The sequence below is a fragment of the Canis lupus genome, chromosome 13 (assembly GCF_048164855.1).
Source record: "Canis lupus baileyi chromosome 13, mCanLup2.hap1, whole genome shotgun sequence".
In the NCBI taxonomy this organism is placed as follows: Eukaryota; Metazoa; Chordata; class Mammalia; order Carnivora; family Canidae; genus Canis; species Canis lupus.
In genome coordinates this window covers 7,198,038-7,218,894 of record NC_132850.1, presented here as the reverse complement: position 1 = coordinate 7,218,894, position 20,857 = coordinate 7,198,038, and the positions used below count along the sequence as shown (strand labels likewise).

General features: G+C 49.8%; 1 protein-coding gene and 1 long non-coding RNA gene across 4 annotated transcripts in view; one reads left to right on the top strand and one right to left on the bottom strand.

The window, feature by feature from the left end:
• The first annotated feature begins 34 nt into the window (after nucleotides 1–34).
• On the top strand, nucleotides 35–2,032 carry LOC140602440 (uncharacterized). Its single transcript, XR_012005402.1, has 3 exons — nucleotides 35–162; nucleotides 833–1,035; nucleotides 1,829–2,032. It is a non-coding gene; the product is annotated as an uncharacterized lncRNA (long non-coding RNA).
• Nucleotides 2,033–9,508: 7,476 nt separating this feature from the next.
• Nucleotides 9,509–20,857, bottom strand: part of OSCP1 (organic solute carrier partner 1) — a 30,523-nt gene continuing 19,174 nt past the window's right edge. For 2 of the 3 annotated variants that reach the window (XM_072771914.1, XM_072771913.1), the window contains 6 exons: nucleotides 14,482–14,585; nucleotides 13,889–14,017; nucleotides 12,819–12,888; nucleotides 11,087–11,226; nucleotides 10,061–10,124; nucleotides 9,509–9,840 (listed from right to left, as the gene is read on the bottom strand). In XM_072771914.1, the coding sequence (XP_072628015.1) occupies nucleotides 9,724–9,840; nucleotides 10,061–10,124; nucleotides 11,087–11,226; nucleotides 12,819–12,888; nucleotides 13,889–14,017; nucleotides 14,482–14,585 (624 nt within the window). In that variant the 3' untranslated portion in view covers nucleotides 9,509–9,723. Of the gene's footprint in view, nucleotides 9,841–10,060; nucleotides 10,125–11,086; nucleotides 11,227–12,818; nucleotides 12,889–13,888; nucleotides 14,018–14,481; nucleotides 14,586–17,386; nucleotides 17,554–20,857 lie in introns of all 3 variants that reach the window. The other variant, XM_072771912.1, reaches the window with a different exon arrangement.

Below are 20,857 nucleotides of genomic sequence, written 5' to 3'. Positions count from 1 at the left end.
CGTGCGCCGTGCGCCGTGCGCCGTGCGCCGGTGGGGGGGAGGGGGCGGGCCTCCCGGGCGGGAGTGGTCCATCCTCCCGGAGCCTCCGCCGCCCTGCGCGGCCCCGCGGGCTCCAGACTCCCAGCGGCGGCCCAGGACGCTGGCTTCCCGATCTGGAGACCCGTACGTCTACTTGGGGGCGGGCGTCCGTGAGAAAACCAGCAGGAAAGTGAAGATACGTGAACAGTCCTTCGGAGCATTAAAATAGGGAGGTTAGGGGGCGTGACCCCTGAGGCCCGGGTCGAGTCCCGCGTCGGGCTCCCTGCATGGAGCCTGCTTCTCCCTCTGCCTGGGTCTCTGTATCTCTCATGAATAAATAAATAAAATCTTTTAAAAAATAAAATAGGGAGATGAGGGTGATGGGATGGGTGGCTTTTTATGGGATGACCAGGAGTGTCCTGAGAAGGTGACAGCTGAGCTGAGGTCGATGGCATGGAGACAACCTTGTGCAAACCAGGGGAGGAGCAGGTGATCAGAGGGGACGGGGTGTGCAAAGGCCCGGGTTGCACGTGCGCTCGCCCATCTGGGAAAGCGGAGAAGCCGGTAAGCACGCTGGCGAGCCGGGAGGTGGGCGGGCAGGCGAGAGCCCGAGCACCTGCGGCCCCGCCAGCCCGGCTGCAGGCTTTGGATCTCCCGGTTAGGGACGCCGGGCCCGGCTGCGGATCTCCCTGCCAACGGACTTTCCACGGGTGACTCGACTATTACTAGAAAAGTGCAAAGATGGGTTATTAAGGGGTGGGGGTGGGGAGAGAGTTGATGTCACCTGATTTACCTTTTTTTTTTTTTTTTAAAGATTTTAATTATTTATTCATCGGACATACACACAGAGAGGCAGAGACACAGGCAGAGGGAGAAGCAGGCTCCGTGCAGGGAGCCCAACGCAGGCCTCGATCCCGGGTCTCCGGGGTCAGGACCTGAACCCAAGGCAGGCGCTTAACCACTGAGCCACCCCGGCATCCCCGATTTCCATTTTTCAAAGGTCACTCTACAGCCTTGGTAAAAGCCTCAATTTCCTGTTTTCGTTTTCGTTTTCTTTTTTTTTTTTTTTTTTAAGGTAACGTCTGTCTCAGAGAATTGACCTTCATTCCTATGTGAAAGCACCTGGCTCCACAAAGAGGAAGGCTTGTTTCATTCCTTCACTCTCTCCTTCATTGATTTCCAGTTCCGCCAGGAGCCTTTCTTTCCCTTTTCCAGAGGATCATAGTTGGTCTCTTCGCATCCTACAAATAGAAACTGCCTCTGTTCTCCCTGCAAGCTGCCCTTGTAGCTTCTCCAGGAGGCCACTACCCTTGTGGTTCTCCTTTTTCCGACTTCATATCTGTGCGAGGCTGGGTTTTCTTTTACTTCAACCAAAACAGCAGGTCACAAGGGCTGAATGCAGAAGCAGATATGAGAATCTGGCTGATTTCCATTATGACAGGCATTACAGAGATTTGCAAAAACATAAAACAGTGTCACTCTTCTCATCAAATTTTTTCTTTTGGAAAAAAAGTATTTTTAAAAGATTTTATTAAAAAAATAAAAGATTTTATTTATTTATTCATGAGAGACAGAGAGAGACAGAGAGGCAGAGACACAGGCAGAGGGGAAAGCAGGCTCCATGCAGGGAGCCTGATGCGGGACTCTATCCTGGGTCTCCAGGACCATGCTCTGGGCTGAAGGCGGCGCTAAACTGCTGAGCTACCCAGGCTGCCCTGGAAAAAATATTTTTATATAAAAATATGTTAATGGGTCTATTATTGTTATTTTATTTTATTTTATTTTATTTTATTTTATTTTATTTTTTCAGGATTTTGGGAGAGCCTGTGGGGGTAGAAGGACACAGGGAGAAGGAGACTCCCCACTGAGCAGGGAGCCCAATGTGGGGCTGGATCCCAGGACCCTGAGATCATGACTTGAGCCGAAGGCAGATACTTAACTGATTAAGCCATCCAGGGGCCCCTATTGTTATCTTTTAAAAATGAATTAATATTAAAATTTTATTTCAACTTCATATATGTGTGAGATATATATCATAACAAATGCTTTTTGGGTTTTTCTGTAATTTTCAAGAGTATAAAGGATTTCTGAGATCAGAAAGTTTGAGAACTGTTAGTCTATCCTGAGAGCTCTCATCTACTCACCTCACTATAATCTGGCTTCTGCTCCCAACACCCCACTAACTTCTCTGGCAGGGGTAACTGATGGTCCTTGCTCATAAGGAGAACCTCTCTCTCCCCTCAGTCCTTCATTATCCTTCTTAGTGCTTGACTATATTGACCATTTTCCTCCTTGGTAGTTTTTTTTTTCCCCTGGGGCATTGTATTATTTGGCTTCACAGATTTCTGATTTTGTCTTCATCTCCCTCCCTCTTTCTCTCTCTCAGTCCCATTTCATTCTCCTGCTCCCTAACATGCGTGCCTTCTCTGGGGCTCTGTTCCCGGCCTCGACTCTACTTGGTCAAATCTCCGCTGCCTGCTACTACATACTGAGCTCCGTGTCTAACTTACCAGCCCAGGCTGATCTATGGAACTCTGTTTTCCAACTCTCTGTTGCTTATTCCCACACGTCTTAGTGGTGCTTGAAAGTCAGCATGTCTATGAGGCAGATTAGGTCCTTCCCAAATTTGTCGTTGCTCTAAATTTTCCCATTCTGTAGTTGCTACCATTTTTCAGCTACTCAAATAGGGCATCTTGAATAAACATAACTCTGATTGTTTCTTGATTCCCTACACCCGTCAGTCACGGAGCCCTGCAAATTCTTGGAAGAAGGGTCTCCCACCCTTCACTTGCCTTTTCTTTCTGACTGCCGCCAACCCAGTTGAGACCTTCTTTCTCTCAGTTGATTCATTATAAAAACCATATTACTGGTCTTTGTGTCTCACGATCCTTTGCCAACAGATTCAAAGTATAGTTATGATATTATTTACCTGCTAAGAAAACTTTTGATTCACTAGTAGAATAAAGGTTCCAGTGCTGACATTGATCTGATTCCAACTCACGTTCCAGCTGGATCTCTTTCAGGTTCTCTACTCTTCCAACCAGCGTTTCTTAAATCATGGCATGGGAACAAGTTGCTTTAACAAAAGGCTTTGTTTCACGGAATCAAAAGTGGAGCTCGGAAATCTGCACATCCAATCATGAACGCTCAATTTTGAAATCCAGTGCCCTCCTCTCTAGTTAGACCTACCTGCTCAAAAACTCAGACAAGTCCCGCACTCTTGCCTCTGCCTTTGCTGTCTTGCTGCAAAGGCTTGGATCCTCTCTTGTTTATCTTTGGATGTTAAGTCCAATCTCTCTGTCAAAGCCTGCCTCAATTGCCATACCTTTCTGAAGTCTTCACTGATTATCCCATTTGGGAGGGATGTCTCTCCCTTAACCCCATAACATACTGCTCGCTGTATTTTTGCTTGTCCTCTGCAGATTCAGCATCCGGTGACAGGGATCTGAATGAAGATGGTGGCAGTAGGAAGGGAAAGAAGGGCTGAATATTAAAAGAAGGAAACAAGCTAATCAGACTCCCTGAAGACTGATTAGATCTCGAGTTGGAATGGGAGGAGGAGGAATCAATGACTAACATTTTTTTTTTTAAGGTTTATTTACTGGGGCAGCTGGGTGACTCAGTCGGTTGAGTGTCTGCCTTCCGCTCAGGTCATGATCCTGGGGTCCAGGCTCCCTGCTCAGTAGGGAGTCTGCTTCTCCCTTTTCCCTCTGTTGCTCCCCCTGCTTGTGCTCTCTCTCTCTCTCTAATAAATGGATAGATTGATTTATTTATTCGAGAGAAAGAGTGTACACGCTCGAGGGCAGGGGCAGATGGAGAGGAAGAGAGAAAAACCTCAAGCAGATTCCCCACTGAGATCATGACCTGAGATGAAATCAAGAGTTAGATGCTTAACTGACTGAGCCACTCAGACATACCTAAAATAGTTTTTTAAAAAAGATTTTACTTAGAGAGAGAGAGAGAAAGAGAGGGCAGAGAGAGGGAGAAGCAGGTGCCTGGCTGAGCAGAAAGCCCCTCGATCCCAGCCACTCAGATGCCCCAAGAATTTTTTTTAAGTTCATTTTTTTAGTAACATCTATACCCAGCGTGGGGCTCGAACTCACAACCCCCAGATCAAGAGTTGCATGCTCTTCTGACTGAGCCAGCCAGGAGCCCCTCAGTGATTTAAATTTTTTTAACTCTGGGTATCTAGAGAGATAGTGGAATGACCCTGTGGGGGATATCTCATTTTTTTGGCTACTCAGCCACATTTGGGGGAAGTCTGACATTCTATGCATTTCGGTGGGAAGTGGGGGTTCTGCTTTGGATGATTTAAGGGCCAGATATGATCTCTGATCCATGTCAGCTATGGCTGTGGGCTTGTGACCTAAACTCAGGCATTATCGGGCCCTAAATCTGGAGCAAGTGACACAAACCAGCAGGGACTGTTTAGGCTCCATCCTGGTGTCTGCACCGCCGAGGCCTCATGGCTGGGGCTGCTGCTGGGGCTGGAGTCCTCTGCGGTTCTGTCAGCCTCCCTTGGCTCCTGGCTCTTCTCCCACATTTCCTGTCTTCCTGACAACTGTGAATTGCCTGAAGCCCTTTTAAGTAGTTTTTCTCTAGTTAAGTAGCCAGAATTGGTTTCTTTCTTTTTTTTTTTTTCAACAAAAACCTCACCTAGTACTGGGCCCACTTGAACTGTGTTGATTTCAGGAGCCTGGCATTTTCCTGGTCGCTTTAGATGAGCGGTTATGGCTCAGTTCTCAATCGTCAGAGGATCACAGAATCCCGAGAGGGTAATTCCCAGGTCACTTGCTCCAACTCAGCACCCAGGGCCCAAGCCCCGCTCCAGTCACTTGCTCCCAGGCGTTTGACTCCATCGTTAGCATGTTTTTGGTGACTCTTACCCATTGCTTCTAGTTCCTTTCTATGGAAAACTGTCCCAGTCTGCATTATATTTAAAGATTTCTTTATGTTAGAGAGACAGGGAGAGAGAGCATGCTAGAGCTGGGTGGGGGGCAGAGGGAGAGGGGAGGCAGCCTCCTTGCTGAGCACGGAGCCCCACTCAGGGCTCCATGTCATGACCCTGAGATCCCGACCGGAGCCGAAACCAGAAGTCAGATGTTAATTGACTGAGCCACCAAGGTGCCCCTGTGTTATATTTAATTTTAGAAGTTTAGGGCAGCTCGGGTGGCTCGGTGGTTTAGTGCCGCCTTCGGCCCAGGGCGTGATCCTGGAGACCCGGGATCGAGTCCCACATCGGGCTCCCTGCATGGAGCCTGCTTCTCCCTCTGCCTGTGTCTCTGCCTCTCTGTGTCTCTCATGAATAAATAAAATCTTAGAAAAAAAAAAAAAGTTTAGCCTTTTGAAAGCGAAGAAAATGTACCAAATAAGTAAAAATGTTGTGGGTGTTGGACATGGAGTAATGAGGTGATGCGGGCGATCGCAAGGAAACTGAGCCTGCAGTCCCGGTGAGGAGGGGCCATAGTAATAGTTGAAAAGAACAGTCTGTTGGGAAGAAAGTGATGCCAACACTTCTGGGTGCTGCAGGGCGCATGAGGGCCTGTGGTCTGTGGGGAGAGAAGCCAGGGGCAAAATAGGGACCAGCTGGCAACTGACTGGCCATTTTTAAAAAGATTTTATTTACTTGAGAGAGATTGAGAGAGAGTGAGCATGGGATGGGGGTGAAGGGAGAGGGGGCGCAGACTCCCTGCTGAGCGTGGAGCCTGCCCTGGGGCTCCAACCCAGGGCCCTGGGGTCGTGACCCGAGCTGCAGGTAGACGCCCAACCGACTGAGCCACCCAGGCCACCCCTTGACAAGACTTCTAAAACTGGCTACAGCACCATCTGCACCACGCAGGGCACTCCGCAGTCAGGAGCCACTGAGGCAGGGAGGGGAGGCGTGGTCAGAAGGGAGGAGGGGAGCCACCGTGGTGACGGGGGAGAGAGTTTTAGGCAGAAAATGGACTTAGGCCAGGCCAGGAGCCTTCCAAAGGCCCAGGGGCCTGGGGAAGAGAGCAGGCCTTTGCGTGGGGCCGAGTCGCACAACCCGCACAGCCCACAGAGAAGGCAGCAGGGGCCTGCGTAGTGACTCTAGTGACCGGAGCTGCGTAGACCACTCTAGTGCATGGCTGGGGGCAGGCGGCCAGGGAGCCGATGGAGAGAAGCAAGGACGGCCTGCAGAAGTGGAGGCCCCAGCTGTGGCGGGAGTGGGTGGGCTGGGAGTTCGTCCTCCGCAGGTTGGGATTCAAGTCTCAGGTGCAGAAGGAAGGTGTGATGGAGGGGAGGAAGGGTACAGGTAAGAGGTGTGCTGAAGTGGGCAGGGGATGAGGGCAAGCACACGAAGAAGCTGTACCTGAAGCTGAGAGGTAGGTCTTCAGGACAGGACATCTAGGGGCAGCCCAGGTGGCTCAGCGGTTTGGTGCCGCCTTTGGCCCAGGGCGTGATCCTGGGAGACCCGGGATCGAGTCCTACATCAGGCTCCCTGCATGGAGCCTGTTTCTCCCTCTGCCTGTGTCTCTCTGTGTCTCGCGTGAATAAATAAATAAAATCTTTTAAAAAAGAAAAAAAAAAGGACAGGACATCTAGGATGACCACCTGCTGCAGATCGGGGGGTCCTGGGCTGACACCATGGCTCCCCCTTGAAGACCCGAGAAAACAATGGCCCCAACGCTTCAAAAGGAAGTTAGAGAGCTTTATAAAGACAACCGAGGGCAGAGTGATCAGAGGCTAATGTGGGCCTCTAGGATTTAGGAGTCCTGGGTCTGTGCTGGCGGTGTGGCTTCCTCGTGACTGATGCAGTTGGGGTTTCGTGGAATTTGGGGAATTGACAAAGGAGGTAATGCTGTTTGTGTCAGCAGAGGCACCGCTGGTAGTGCATGTGTGCGTGTGCGCGAGTACTGGATGGGGTTGTTGATCAAATCATCCAGAGTAATTTCCGTTGGCGCTGGATTCCAAGGATTTTGACATTCACATTTGAAAAGGGGGAGTTCGGATCTGAGAACTCGCTTCACACTCAGTCACAAAGCTATGAGGGGAGGATCCAACTGTGATGGGGTTTCCTTAATGCAACCCCCCCCCAACACCTCCTCTAACCCCCTCTACCGCCAGCTGTCCAGGAACCCGGCCTGAAGAGCCAAGGCCTTGTTACCCAAGGCTCAACACAAAGGGAGTGAAGGTGAAGTAGAGAGTGTAGGAGTTTTCAGATCTTAACTCGGGTCTTTAGGATGAGGTACTATGGCAAATCAGTATGTTTTCTGAAGTTTGCGCTTCTCTTTCTGTGGTTTCCCGTGGCTTCAGTTGGCCTCTGTCCTGGATAAGCCGGGGATAACCCAGTACAAGTGGATGAGGGAGTGTGACCCTGTTTAGACCTGGGGATCTCCAGGACCTGGTTACCGCACTGGGGCGGGGGCGGAAAGTGAGTTTACCTTTAAGAATCGCTAGATACCTATGTGGACGAGGGTGGGGTGGCTTTCCTCTTAAAACTGAGGGCTAAATACACTTTCCCCCCCTTTTCTTTTTCTCCTCCACTCTCACTTTTTATACCTTTCGTCTGGGAGCCACTAAAGAACTTCCATCCAGAAGACTTTTCTAGAACTTTGCCTCCTATAATCTGTAGGGCACGCCAACACTTTATGAACACAGTGGAACGTTTTGAAACTCAGTGGAGAAGACGTTAGTCAGTCCCAGGAGAGCTGGAAGACAGCCAATGTACCCCCAAAGCATGGAGTGGGGTAGTGGTGGCATGGGTATAAATCCCAGTTCTCAGCCCCCGCTGGGGTAGGGCCTGCAAACTCAGCGTCGTATCCGGGTAAGCCGGCTCTGAGCCCGTGAGCTAGTTGTCGTTCTTCCAGACGAGGGAACTGAGGCTTGGGGAGAGTGACTGCCCTCGAGGCTGTGGGGCCCGGGCCCAGGGGCCTGACTCTGACACTGACGCAGCCTTCGTCCCCAGCCCACGTTCTTGCCAGAGCCACCCCCGTCTTCTGTTTTCCTCGCCTCCTCCTGCCTCCCCTGCTCTCTCTGCGTGCCCTCAACCACTGGGCAGGTACACTTGTTTTTCTCAATATGTGTGCAAGTCTAGAGACATGAAAGTCAAAGGTTGCTTCATCACAAGGCGGCCCTAAGGGAGATCTGTATCTTGTTTGTTTACAGAGGGAACCGAGACATGTTTGAAATCATCCGCAGGGCTCTGGGATAGGCGAAGGGAGGAGGCTGCTTCTCAGCAGCTGGAGGCCCACGTCCAGGGCCCTAGGACAGGCTCGGAGCAGGCCGTGAGGTCTGGGTTTGCAGCGGTGCGGTGGGAGCTGACTTAGCACAGGACTGAGCCTTTCCCTTTATCTGTCACCCTTTCAGACCACCCCAGCTGGTGGCCAGATTGCTCACAGGAGACCAAGACAGAGGGCCCTTTGTAAGCTGTGAGAGGAGCATACCGCGCCACGGGCCTCTCCTCTGGGGGGTTCTGCAGGTGAGGAAATGACAATTGACTTTCCTTGGTAGGAAGCAACATAAGTTCATCTGCTCATTTCTCTTTCCGCATCCAAATGCCCTGACTCGGGCAGGCTAAGGACGGCTTCCTTGACCCTCGCCTTCCAGAACCATGTCTGCCACCACTCTTGCTGCCGTGTGAGGAGCCACAGTGGTCGCTGGGGTTGGCTCAATCTCGGGCAATGGCCAGCTCAGCTCCGTTTCTCTCGTGCCTTCTGCCACTCGGGATATTCCTTCCGTGGGACTCGGTGGACCTTGGCCTCTAGACGTTGGCCGGCTCTGAGCCTGCCAGTTACTCAGTCCATGGTGAGCACGTGGTGGGGGGCTAATGCTCCTTCCTGAAGTAATTAGGACAGCCCTGGCCTGAGATATTTTACGTGGATCTTAATTAGACGTGGCACCCTGCCAAGGGAAGTACCTCCTCTGGTTCGTGGAAGGGAAAGTGGCACACCACGCATGCCACCTACGTATCCCCCTCGCTTAAGGCTCTGCCCGCCACTGAGGATGAAGTATAGATGGAGGAGGGTCTCTAGAGGCAGGAACTCTAAGTGGCAGAGGAAGACTCTGGGGGTGAGGAGTCCGTATCAAGCAAACTATATCCTCGGTACAGGTTTCCATGTGGGATAAGCCCACACCACATATGGGACCAGCCAGAGGTGCAGAGGACGCCAGACCCCTGCTTGCTCTGCGTGGAGCCCAGCTGCATGTTCCCTGTCATGGCCTTGCTTGCTCCACCCCTGCGGTTACAATTTCCAGGGTGCCAGGCCGAGGAGGACTGTCTGAACTGGGCCCCGACCACCTTTCCCACCTGTTTCAAACTCACTCACAGGGCCGCGTACATCCCAGGAAGCTCTGAAGTATCGTGATGATTCACAGACGGGCATCTGTGGGCTACATGTGTCCACGGGAAAGCTACAGGTGAAAGCAGCAATGAGGGCACCCCCTTAGTGACTCTGGGGCTTGAACCTGCGGCCTGGGAGGCCTTGGATGGTTGCCGTAAAGCCAGAAGAAAACGGAGAAGGTCCAATTGAAAAGCTGAAAACATGTATATGTGTGCGCCTTCCAGACTGGAAGGAGCCTCGCATGGTTCTTTACAACACAAACAGGAATGGGAGGTAACCACTCACTCAGTAGAAAACTAGCAGCAGCCTCGCTCGGTTTGCTGCCTGGGGCATCCCCGGGGTCCTTATGGGGCGGCCCACCCCACAGGGACCGCGGGGTGGGGGTGCTCGGCCGGCACAGCTATAACTCATCCATCATGGCCAGCAAGTCATCCCCCTTGCTGGTGCTTGGCCTCGGCTGCTCGGTGACCTCAAACTCCCCCATGATGCGAGCCAGCTCCTCGTGCCTTTGCTGGTCCTGGTGGAGAAACAAGAGGGCAAGGCAGTGAAGGGGACGGGTGGGCACAGCTGCTTCTCCGCGCAGGGGGTGTAGAAGGTTTGTCCCCCGTGGTGCCGTGTGTCAGAGCAGGGGCTCTGGGTACAGGCTGATTAGAGAGAAGGGGGGCCTGGGGAGTTCAAAGTTAGCAGATGAGGAGGGGACCGACACGTGGCTTGTGGGGTCACCCACTCACACCCACCTGAGTAGCCTGTATGTTGATCACCTCGTACGATAGCTCCTCTGGCCTGGTGAGCGCCGCTTGTCTGCAGGAGGCGGTAGAGAAACGGGTCGAAGGTCAGGGCTGTCTCCTTGCCAGCGTGGCAAGCTGGCACATCCAACAACTTGGCAGCCTATTTTTTATGCCTCGCCTCCTGCCCCTTCCCTTCAGCTTTCTGTTCTCTCCCCAAGCAGCGCACCCTATGCTCCAGAAAGTCAAGTCCTTTTACGTCTCTGCACCTTTGCATGTAGCTGCACTTGGCCAAGACTGTTTTTCCCCCTTCCTCTCCTTGGCAGCCTCCGAGACCAAGCCCGGATGCCAGCTGCCTCCATCTGCTGGTGCAGAGTCAATCCCCGCGTCCTCCGTCAGAGCGTTTAGGACCCGGCACTGAAGGGACTTGTGTCCGTGTGCATTCCCTGCCTCCTACCCTACGAGCTCCTGGGCACAGGCTCTAGGTCTTACCCTCCATCTCTGTGTCCCCAGCACTTACCATGGCACCTGTCGCACAGAAGTGCACAAAAGGTTAGGTCCATGGATACGGAAGCAGAAGGCGGCCCTCGCTGCAAATATTTGGTTGCAAGGAGGATCACAGGAGACCATGGTGTAAAAGTGCTATACGAACCATCAGGCTCTGGACAAATCGGGGTGGATTACTCTCCCCGTTGGTTTTGGGGGAAACTGGTTTATCCCAAAGTCATCATGCTCTGGCTTCCCTCTGGTTTCTTAACAGACTTTTCTCACTATGATTATCTTGACTTCTAATACTTCTTTGTTCAGCTCTGCTTTGCTAAAGTAAAACCCTAGAACTATCTCTTGAATGAATCCAGAAGGTTCAGGCCATTTAATACTGGTGGATTCCTCTTTAACTAGGTTATTGAATTTGCTGGGTTTTCCTCTGTGACCTTTACATCTATATAAGTGTTACTGGCTTATCATGGCCATTTTTGGGTTCTTTTCACGGTTAGGATTTTTTACATATGCCTTGTAAGAAACAGGTTTAAAACGTACTCCTCCTCTTCATCGGTGGTGAAGAGATTCAACCGGAATCCTGGCTCGGGGCCACTGGCTTTCTTAATCTCCATCCCTCCCATCAGCCTGGCCAAGAGATTCAGCTCTTCTTTAGCAAGAGGGTTTGGAACAATGCTTTCCTGCAGAAACAATTTCAGGATTTTTAGCCAGGTGCAGGTGATCACATTTCCTGCTGAGACCCCAGAGCCCCAGGGTGGCATTACAGAACAAGGCAAAAACAACAACCGTTTAAGTTATCCTGGGCAGGACTGTGTCCAGATAAAGTATTAGAAAACATGCTTAACTCAAACAGAAACCATCCACAATCAGAAGCAGAAGGGCTCTTAGCAAACCCGAGATTCTCACACTTTCAGGATGAGTGGAGGGCCCCAGGCATCCCCGTTCTCAGGAGAGCTTCCTCCTTGGAGGGGAACACTGCTTCCTCTTCCAGGAGTCTAGGTCCTCAGGCCACTGCAAGTAGCCTCAGCAAATGCCCCAGGGCCAGGGGCACAGCTTCCACAGGAGCTACCACACTGCCCTCAGGTGGTGCCTGTGGCGAACACACCGGGGAAACTGCCTCCCAGGGGTCTGGCTCCACTCAGCCTCCACTCCTCCCCTGTACCCCACCTCCAACCCAGCCGCCCCCTGCCCTCCCCTCCTGCCGTCTTGGTCGGTCACTCTGCCACCAGTTATCTAAAGTAGAGTCCTTCTCTCCCTCCTTCCTCGCTTGGGATAAAAGCCCTCTGACACTTGCCTAAATGGCGAAGTCTAAATTGCTTAAGCTTCTTTGGAATCAGTCCCCAGGGTCCTGGTGTGGGCAAATCTGGCCACCAGGCCTCAGTGACTACGGTCTAGTGGTGTGGAGAGAAGCTGCCTCCCTGCTTCCCCCAAATGCCGCCACGCTCTTCCATCCCTTGGTGCCTTTTGCTTCTACTGACACTTGGGTCTGCGTGCCCACCTCTCCTTGTAAGCCAAGCTTTGTGTCCCTGGGTTCCCAGCCCATAGAAGTAGTTCGATCAACGTGTGCCAAATCACTGAATATTTCCTGGTCTGTCCTATAGCTAGCTGCCGCTAATTCTGTGCAAATTTAAAAGATGGAATTCAAAAAATAGGGATCCCCGGGTGGCTCAGCGGTTTAGTGCCTGCCTTTGGTCCAGGGCGTGATCCTGGAGTCTCGGGATCGAGTCCCACGTTGGGCTCCCTGCATGGAGCCTGCTTCTCCCTCTCCCTCTGCCTGTGTCTCTGCCTCTCTTTCTCTCTCTATGTCTATCATAAATAAATAAATAAATCTTAAAAAAAATAAAAATAATAAATAAAAGATGGAATTCAGAGAATCTAAACCCCCCTTGTGACCTTAGCTAGCGCGTCGTTGTTCGGGTAGCAGTGTAAAGGGATGCTGTAAGCATCACGATGCACAGGAGTCCTAGACTCAGCAACCGCAGGCCTAAGTGGCGCTGGCGCAGCACTGTTTCACGTGTCCTGGTGTGAGGTTCCAGCTTAATTATGGTGGTTGAGCCAAGCCTAAAATTACCTAATTAGTCAGATCACTGCAAGTCTTCATGAGAAACTACAATTAAAAACCTTTGTACTTGTAAGGCCGAACCGAGAAAATTGCAAACAATGAGGGAAGCGCTGGCTGGCTTTGAAGTCTAGAGTTTCCACCCTCCTCTCCATCTAGATTTCTGTGTCTAGAAATAAGCTCTGAAGATGCAGAAGGGTGGCAGAGGCTCACCTGTGTCCGTGAAGCCAAGTTTTTTGATGCTCCAGACATATGCGTTTCCACGGGCCGGTTAATGCTGTACCTGGTATCAATGGAAAACTGTGAAAACACCATCTAGGGGATCCCTGGGTGGCTCAGCGGTTTAGTGCCTGCCTTTGGCCCAGGGCGTGATCCTGGGGTCCTGGGATCGAGTCTGGAGTCAGGCTCCCTGCATGGGGCCTGTTTCTCCCTCTGTCGTGTCTCTGTCTCTCTTTCTCTCTCTCATGAATAAATAAATAAAATCTTTAAAAATAAAATAAAATCCCATAAAAGAAAAAATCAGTAGTAGAAACATTAAAAAGAAAAGAAAACACTGTCTAGCCTTTTTACACACAGACTTCCTCTAACTCACAACTACAGCACCTAACTTTTATCTTGAGATGTTAAAAAGCATCCAGAAATGTCCTGGGAGTACAAAATTTAACTAAGTGAGTGTCAGCATTCAGATTTCACGTTTTCCCAAAGAAAAATACCTGTGAAGCTGTGTGGCAAAGGCTCTTCTCGCAAAGTAGTTACTGAAGAAACTGTGAGCGATGCGTGAAGGCCACACCTTCCTGTGTCTCCACCGTGACAGAGCTTTTGGCTAGTTCTCGTCCATGGTTAGTTAAAATGATTTATCTTTTCAGCCTGGTGAGTTGCCTTATGTTTGGAAATCTTGGGGGCCCTTTGAAAATGTCAGGGCTCACTAGAAGCCCAGGTGGCTCAGCGGTTTAGTGCCACCTTCAGCCCAAGGCCTGATCCTGGGGACCGGGGATCGAGTCCTGTGTTGGGCTCCATGCATGGAGCCTGCTTCTCCCTCTGCCTGTGTCTCCTTCTCTCTCTCTCTCTCTCTCTCTCTCTGTGTCTCATGAATAAATAAATAAAATCTTAAAAAAAAAAGAAAAGAAAAGAAAAAATGTCAGGGCTCTGCATGCCTTCTACCTGAGGGGAAGTGATTCCCCTTGTCTGTAGAGGTTTCCGTAGAGGAGGACATCAAGCTGGTTTTTTAAATGAAGTGACCGCCCTTGGACTTGAATTCATTCAGAGAGGGAGGATTTGCTTACATATTGGTTCCCAGTTTCAGGACTCGGTCTCCACAAAGCTCAAAAGAACCTTCTTTGGGGGCAGTGACATAGTGTCCACCGTGCTTGAATTCCACCTTCTTCACTTCTTTGCCTTTGTTGTTGAACATCCTAGAATACAAATATAACATGATGGGATGTTCTCCAAGCTCGGGGGAGTCCCGGAGGCTTCTTTATTCTTTGTACTAGGGGACAAAAAGGAATCCGTGCACTCCTTCAAGGTAAAGATGCTGGTTGAGGCAATAATAATAATAATAATAATAATAATATTAATATTTACTAACTACATGTTATGTGCCAGGCGCTGAATGAGCACTTCAGAGCATTAGTATCTTATTCATCCTCACAGCAGTCATTTAATAGATGAGGAAGTGAATCCTGAAGAACTGGGTGGTTGGCCTCAAGTGTCTGCTAAGCGGCACAGCTGGGATGAGAACCTGGCCTTCTAACTGCTGTGCTTTACCGAAGGAATTGCGGGGGGGGAACCCAGCAGTGCCATATTCTCTCTGGTGGCCCACATGGTGGTTTCCTGGCACCCCCGAATGCTGGTCTGACAATTACAGTTGAGAATTCACCTGATGAGTCCAGGAACTTCAGTTCCCCAGGGAACAGGCCCGGACACCGGCAACACAAAGCGACCATTAGAATTCTGAACTCTGTCCTTTAGAAATATGGATACCTGGAAAAAATATATATACTTATTGTTATTTTTTGGGGGTATATTTTCCTAGACACAAGCACTCTGAGGATGGAAAATGTGTAATGGCTTCGGGATACTACCTAGTAAGTCTATCATAATGAGAGAGAAAGGGACGCCTGGGTGGCTCAACGGTTGAGCATCTGCCTTTGGATCAGGGCATGACCCTGGGGTCCTGGGATCAAGTCCCCACATCGGGCTCCCTGCATGGAGCCTGCTTCTCCCTCTGCCTGTGTCTCTGCCTCTCTGTGTGTCTCTCATAAATAAATAAATAAATAAATAAATAAAATCTTTAAAAAAAAATGAGAGAAAGACTCAGCATAACTAGCCCAGCAGAGCTACAATGTTTTCACAAACATACCTTCTTTTGAAGAAGCAAGTCTTCCAGGTGAACTGTATTACCCCCATTTACTTCTATCTATCTATCTATCTATCTATCTCTATCTATCCATCTATTTATTTAAATTAAAACAATTTCTAACATTTAAGTTCAATTTGCCAACATAGAGAATAACACCCAGTGCTTTTCCCACCAAGTGCCCTCCTCAGTGCCCATCACCCAGTGACCCCATCCCCCCGCCCACCTCCCTTTCTGCACCCCTTATTGTGTTTCCCAGGGTCAGGAGTCTCTCATGGTTTGTCTCCCTCTCTAATTCTTCCCCACTCAGTTTCCCCTCCTTCCCTTATGGTCCCTTTCACTATTTCTTATATTCCATATACAAGTGAAACCATATGATGATTGTCTTTCTCCAATTGACTTATTGCACTCAACATAACATCCTCCAGTTCTATCCACGTCAATGTGAATTATTACTCCTATTTTAAAGATGAGGAAGCCAAGGCTCCCACAGTGAGGTGACTTGCCCAGAGAGAACAGTAAGAGATGGGGCCTGGATTCAAAACCAAGGCTGACTCCAAATTCCACACCATTCCTAGGTTCCCTGCTGATTTCCCATACAGCTGTGAGGCCTATCAGAACCTCCATTTTACAGATGAAGAATTGGTAGCTCAGAGGTTGAGATACTTTCTTAAGGGCAGCTAGTTCGTAAGGGGCAGAGCTGAAGGTTCAACCCTTGTGTTTCTGGCTCTGCAGCCCAAGCTGCAGGCCATGTGCTGGACAGGTTGGTGGGAAGGGGCCACAGCAGGTAGATCTGGTTGGCACTAGAGTTTGAAAGTCTTTTTTTTTTTACTTTTTTTTTATTTATGATAGTCATACAGAGAGAGAGAGAGGCAGAGACATAGGCAGAGGGAGAAGCAGGCTCCATGCACCGGGAGCCTGACGTGGGATTCGATCCTGGGTCTCCAGGATCGCGCCCTGGGCCAAAGGCAGGCGCCAAACCGCTGCGCCACCCAGGGATCCCGAGTTTGAAAGTCTTCTAGGTGACTGCAAACACCACATTATGCTTATTTCTACTCCCTGGTTTACGTACTTTTTTTTTTTTTTTTTTTTTTAAGTAATCTCTATATCTATACCGAACTTGGGCCTCAAGTTCAAAACCCGGAGATCAAGAGTCACATGCTTTACCAGCTGAGCTAGACGGGTACCACTGGTCTGTATACTTTGTGTGGAGATCAGGGTCTGATTAAATCTCCTACAGGTTGTAGCAGTTAATCAGTTTGATTAGCTCTTAGCTTCCTCATCTGTAAAATGAGATAAATTTGAAGATCCCTTCAAACTCAAAAATTCTACAAGATTATATTCGTAATATCCTCAAAAAGAAGCATCTGTTGGGCAGCCCGGGTGGCGCAGGGGTTTAGCGCCGCCTGCAGCCCAGGGCGTGATCTGGAGACCCTGGATTGAGTCCCACGTCAGGCTCTCTGCATGGAGCCTGCTTCTCCCTCTGCCTGTGTCTCTGCCTCTCTCTCTCTCTCTCTCTCTCTCTCTCTGCATCTCTATGAATAAATAAATAAAATCTTAAGAAAAAACCCTCAAACTTAAAAAAAAAAAGAAGCATCTGTTGTGTGCAAACAAGTGACAATGCAAACCAGTAGGAATCCATAAGCTGACAGCTTGGCATGCTGATGTGAGACTGTCTCAGCTCATGCTTCAGCTGGGCCACTTCTTGGCTCTGGGTTTAGGGGCAAGTTACACAACCATTCTGTGCAATTAGTTTTCTCTTTGGTAAACTAGGGGTAATAATTGCATCTATTCAATGGATGAGCGTTACCTGTTAAATCAGATAATGAAAAAGTAGTTATCACAGAGTCTGACACATAGTAAGGGCTCAGTACCCGGCAGCTAATACTCTCAGGATTTACGTTCTAATTGGACACAGGAACCAAGCATGAGACGGGGAAAAGGAATAGGATAAAGCAGGAGATGCTGGTAGCAGACGCATTGTTGAGTAACCTACTGAAGAGAATGACCAAGGCATGGGGGTAGGTAGGTAGGGGTCTGGAGCTGGGCCTAGAGGGAGGTGGGTATGGAGACACTTTAGAAGCAGAGACGGAAGGGCACAAGGCATGTTTTGGGGGTAATGTGTAACCTGAAGCGTAAACGGATTTGATTGGACGGTTTGGCAGGACAACCCTTAAGGAATTTTTAACCTTGAGATTCTGTGACCAAGGGATGTGAATGCAAGCACGGAGAAAGAAATCCGAAGTGGGAATATGTATATGTGTGCCGGACCCTCTGTGAGCGTACTTCTAACAAGGCTGACTATGTCACAGCTGGTCTGAAATGTCCACACTTCAGTTAAGTGTGTGGTTGTGTTTCGCTCAACAACCTGCCCTCGGCTGGACAGGACTGTGGGTCTGTCTGCTTGCCCGGCCCCTCTGCTCACCTTCTGCTGTAAGCGTGACTCTCCCCTTCCTTCTCCTCTGATTCCCCACTCTTTTCTCCCAGGTGATCTCGTCTGTTCCCAGTGTTCACCTCTGTGCTGATGGCTCTCAGATCTCGAGTTGCCACTTAGCCTTCTTCCCCGGGCATCCGATGCATCTATTCCATTGCCTATTAGACAGGTTCCAATGGATGCACCTCAAGTTCACCCTGCTCAGAACAGGGGGTCATCATTTGTCTTCCCAAACCTGATCCTCCTCTAGTGTTCCCGATTGATGGTAGTGGAGGACACCACCAGGGCACCAAGCCAGTGATCAGAGTTTCCCTGACCCCCACTTTCCCATGCAGTTGCCCAGCACCACCTCGCCAGTGATCACTTCTTGTATCTGGCCCCTCGTCTCCACCCTGGTCCCTAGTGCAGACCTTTGTCATCTCTAACTTGGCCACTGCAGGTGCCTCCTAACTGGCCTGCCTGCCTCCCCTCTCATCGGCTGTGATGCATCCTCCAATCTGCTGCTGAAGAGACTCTTCTCAACTTATATCTGATCCTGTCCCTCTCCTGCTTCAAGGACCTGCCAGATAATGTCCAGTGGGCCCTTGTTCTTCTCTGCAGCCATGTTCCTCCTTAAGTCCTATGTTCCAGCCATACCCAAACGCTTGCAGCCTTCCGTACCCCCTGCACCACAAAATACACTAGGTGGTTATGTACCTCATGTCTTTATTGAGATGGTGTCCTCCACCCAGGTGTCCAGGTAACCCTTCCCTTTATTTCCCTTGGGCCTGGTAAAACCCATTTAAAAAAAAAAAAATATCAGGCCCTCTATGAAGACTTTTTTTCTTTTTTAAAAATTTTATTTAAATAATCTCTACACCCAGTGTGGGGCTTGAACTCATGACTTGTAGATCAAGAGTCACACGCTCCACTGACTGAACCCGCCAGGCACCCTGACTTTTCTAATTCTCTTAGGGTAGAACTGACCGCCCTCCCGTTTTGTGTCCTCTCTCTTTATACTCTTCTGTTTTTAAAATCAAACATCTGGGGGCACCTGGGTGGCGAGCGGTTGAGCATCTGCCTTTGGCTCAGGTCATGACCATGTCGTTTTCCCACAACCCCCCAAGCCTGCTCCTCCCTCCGCCTGCATCTCTGCCTCTCTTTGTGAGTCTCTCATGAATAAATAAATAACATCTTTGAAAAAAATCTGTAAGGCACTTAGTGCATTCTCTCCTCCTCTAATGAGTTCCTGAGGGTAGGAATCATGTTTCCTATGGAAAGAGGAAATGAAGGTCATAGAGCTGTGTGGGGTCGGAGTGCTGGATGAGGCGGGGGGGGGGGGGGGGGGGGGGTCCTAGAGCATTCACGTTCCCCAGGGTGGTGGCAGTTCTCTGGTGGCCAGGAGGAGAGTGAGCCCAGGATATAAATGCTCCGGGAATACGGGCGAGTGGCTTGGCAGTCAGTTTTAGCAGTGAGTGATGAGCGCAGGGCTTTGCGTGGTGCTTGGTTGCTGGTCTGGGCTCACTAGAAGAGGGCCACGTTGACGAGGGCAGGAGAATAATGATCTGAAAGTGAGGGGGGAGGTGGCAAAATGCTGATGGTGCCTCAAACACCCCACCTGGGGATGAGGGAGAGTGCCCAGCCTCCACCAAGAGGTCAGAAGACCTCAAATGCCATCTCTATCATGTGTGCAGATAACCGCTCCCCTGGACTCTCGGTTTGCATATTCAGTTGCTTATTTGACATCGCTACTCGGACGTCTAATAGTCAAATCAATGAATTTTTCTACCCAAATATATTTCCCTTGGTCCTTCCCCTCTCGGCCAATGGCACTGGGCACCAGCAGCTGCTCAGGCCAGAAGCATAGGAGCCCTTCTCCATTCTTCTTTTCCTTCCTCCCCATGTTCAGTGTCTCAGTAAGTCTTCTGCTCTTGCCCTGAAGGGATTCCCCAGACGTGGCGACTTCTCACTCTCTACTGGCAGCACCAAAAACTTTCATTTTCTACCTAGATTTCTGCAGTCATGTCCTGACTGCTGTCCTACCTCCACCCTTGCCCCATACTGTTCATCTTCCAGATACACATCAGATCATGTTACCGCTCACCTTAGGATGCTTGAGATGTTTTCTTTACTCTTAGAACCAACTGCTCACTAGGTATGGAGCTAAGTCAGCGGGTAGGTTATGACTGGCACCTGTTCTGGTTGGTTAGTGCCCGTGCTGCACTGCTTGTCAACCGCATCATTCCTGCCTAGGCAGGCTTCACCCACACCGGTTTCCTCTCTGTCCAAGGAACGCATCGTGCTTTTTCCATCTCAGGGCCTTTGAACTTGCTCTCCCTTCTGTTTAGATGCGCTTCCCCGAGATCTTCTTTAGTCACATTCTCAATAAAAGGTCTATCCTCAGAAAGGCTGCCCCATGGGGCAGAAAGAAAGAAAGAAAGAAAGAAAGACTGCCCCTGACCCTCTCATCTAATTCCATCCAGTAGCTACTAGTCAAGGGTGGAGATTAAAATTAAATTACAAATTCAGTTTCTCAGTCACGCTAGCCATATTTTGAGTGCTGCATAGCCACATGTGGCTAGTGGCTATCATATTGGACAGCACAGATATAGAAGATTTCCATAGACAGAAAGTGCTATTGGACAGCGCTGGTCTAATGCAACATCCCCTCCCTGTTGCCCTTTATAACTTTACCTAATCTTGCCATCTTCCTAGAGTTAACAGAACAAGAACATGACTTACTTATCCTCCCTGTCTCTTCCTCCTAGTGTAGAAGAACCTCCTTAAGGCAGGGCCTCGGTCTTGTTCACTTACGCATCTCAAGTGCTGAAAACAGTGCCTGGAATGTTTTCATGGCACACAATAAACATGTGTTAGACTGACCGGGTCTTACGGGTTGAAATATTTCCAGGCGGAGCAGATGATGGAGGGGAGGTATAGGGAACATTCCATGGAGAGGTGAAGATGGAATGATGTTTTCCAACAATGGAAACAATGGGAAGGACACGAGGGCAGTCCACGAGGGAAGGTGGGAGAGTGAGTACAGGAGAGGGTGGGGGACCAATTGGAAGAGCTCGGGAGGGCTGAAGGGGCTGTAAAGAGCACTCAGGATCCCAAGGGGAATGGGTTTTCAGGCAGTCTCTGGCCAGGCCTGAGGGCAGGTCAGGGCCTTGAGCCCATTAAAACCATGTCAGGTTGTTTCTTGATACCACAGAAAGCTCTGGATATCCAGATGAGGCGTTTTGTATTTGCTTTGTCTAAACAATAAGCAAGGGAGTGTTAGATCAGACCTATGCTTTCTTGATTGAATTAGTTGGTTTTACTAACTAATCTAAAAACTGTTAAGGCTCTTTTGAACACAGAGAAAATCCGCATAGGCAATCACAAACTGCGGAATTACCATTAAAGACCAGACTCGAAGCCCAGCCAAGCGTGACGGAACAGTGGCTGAGTATCGTCAGGATATGTGATTCCTATTTTTCT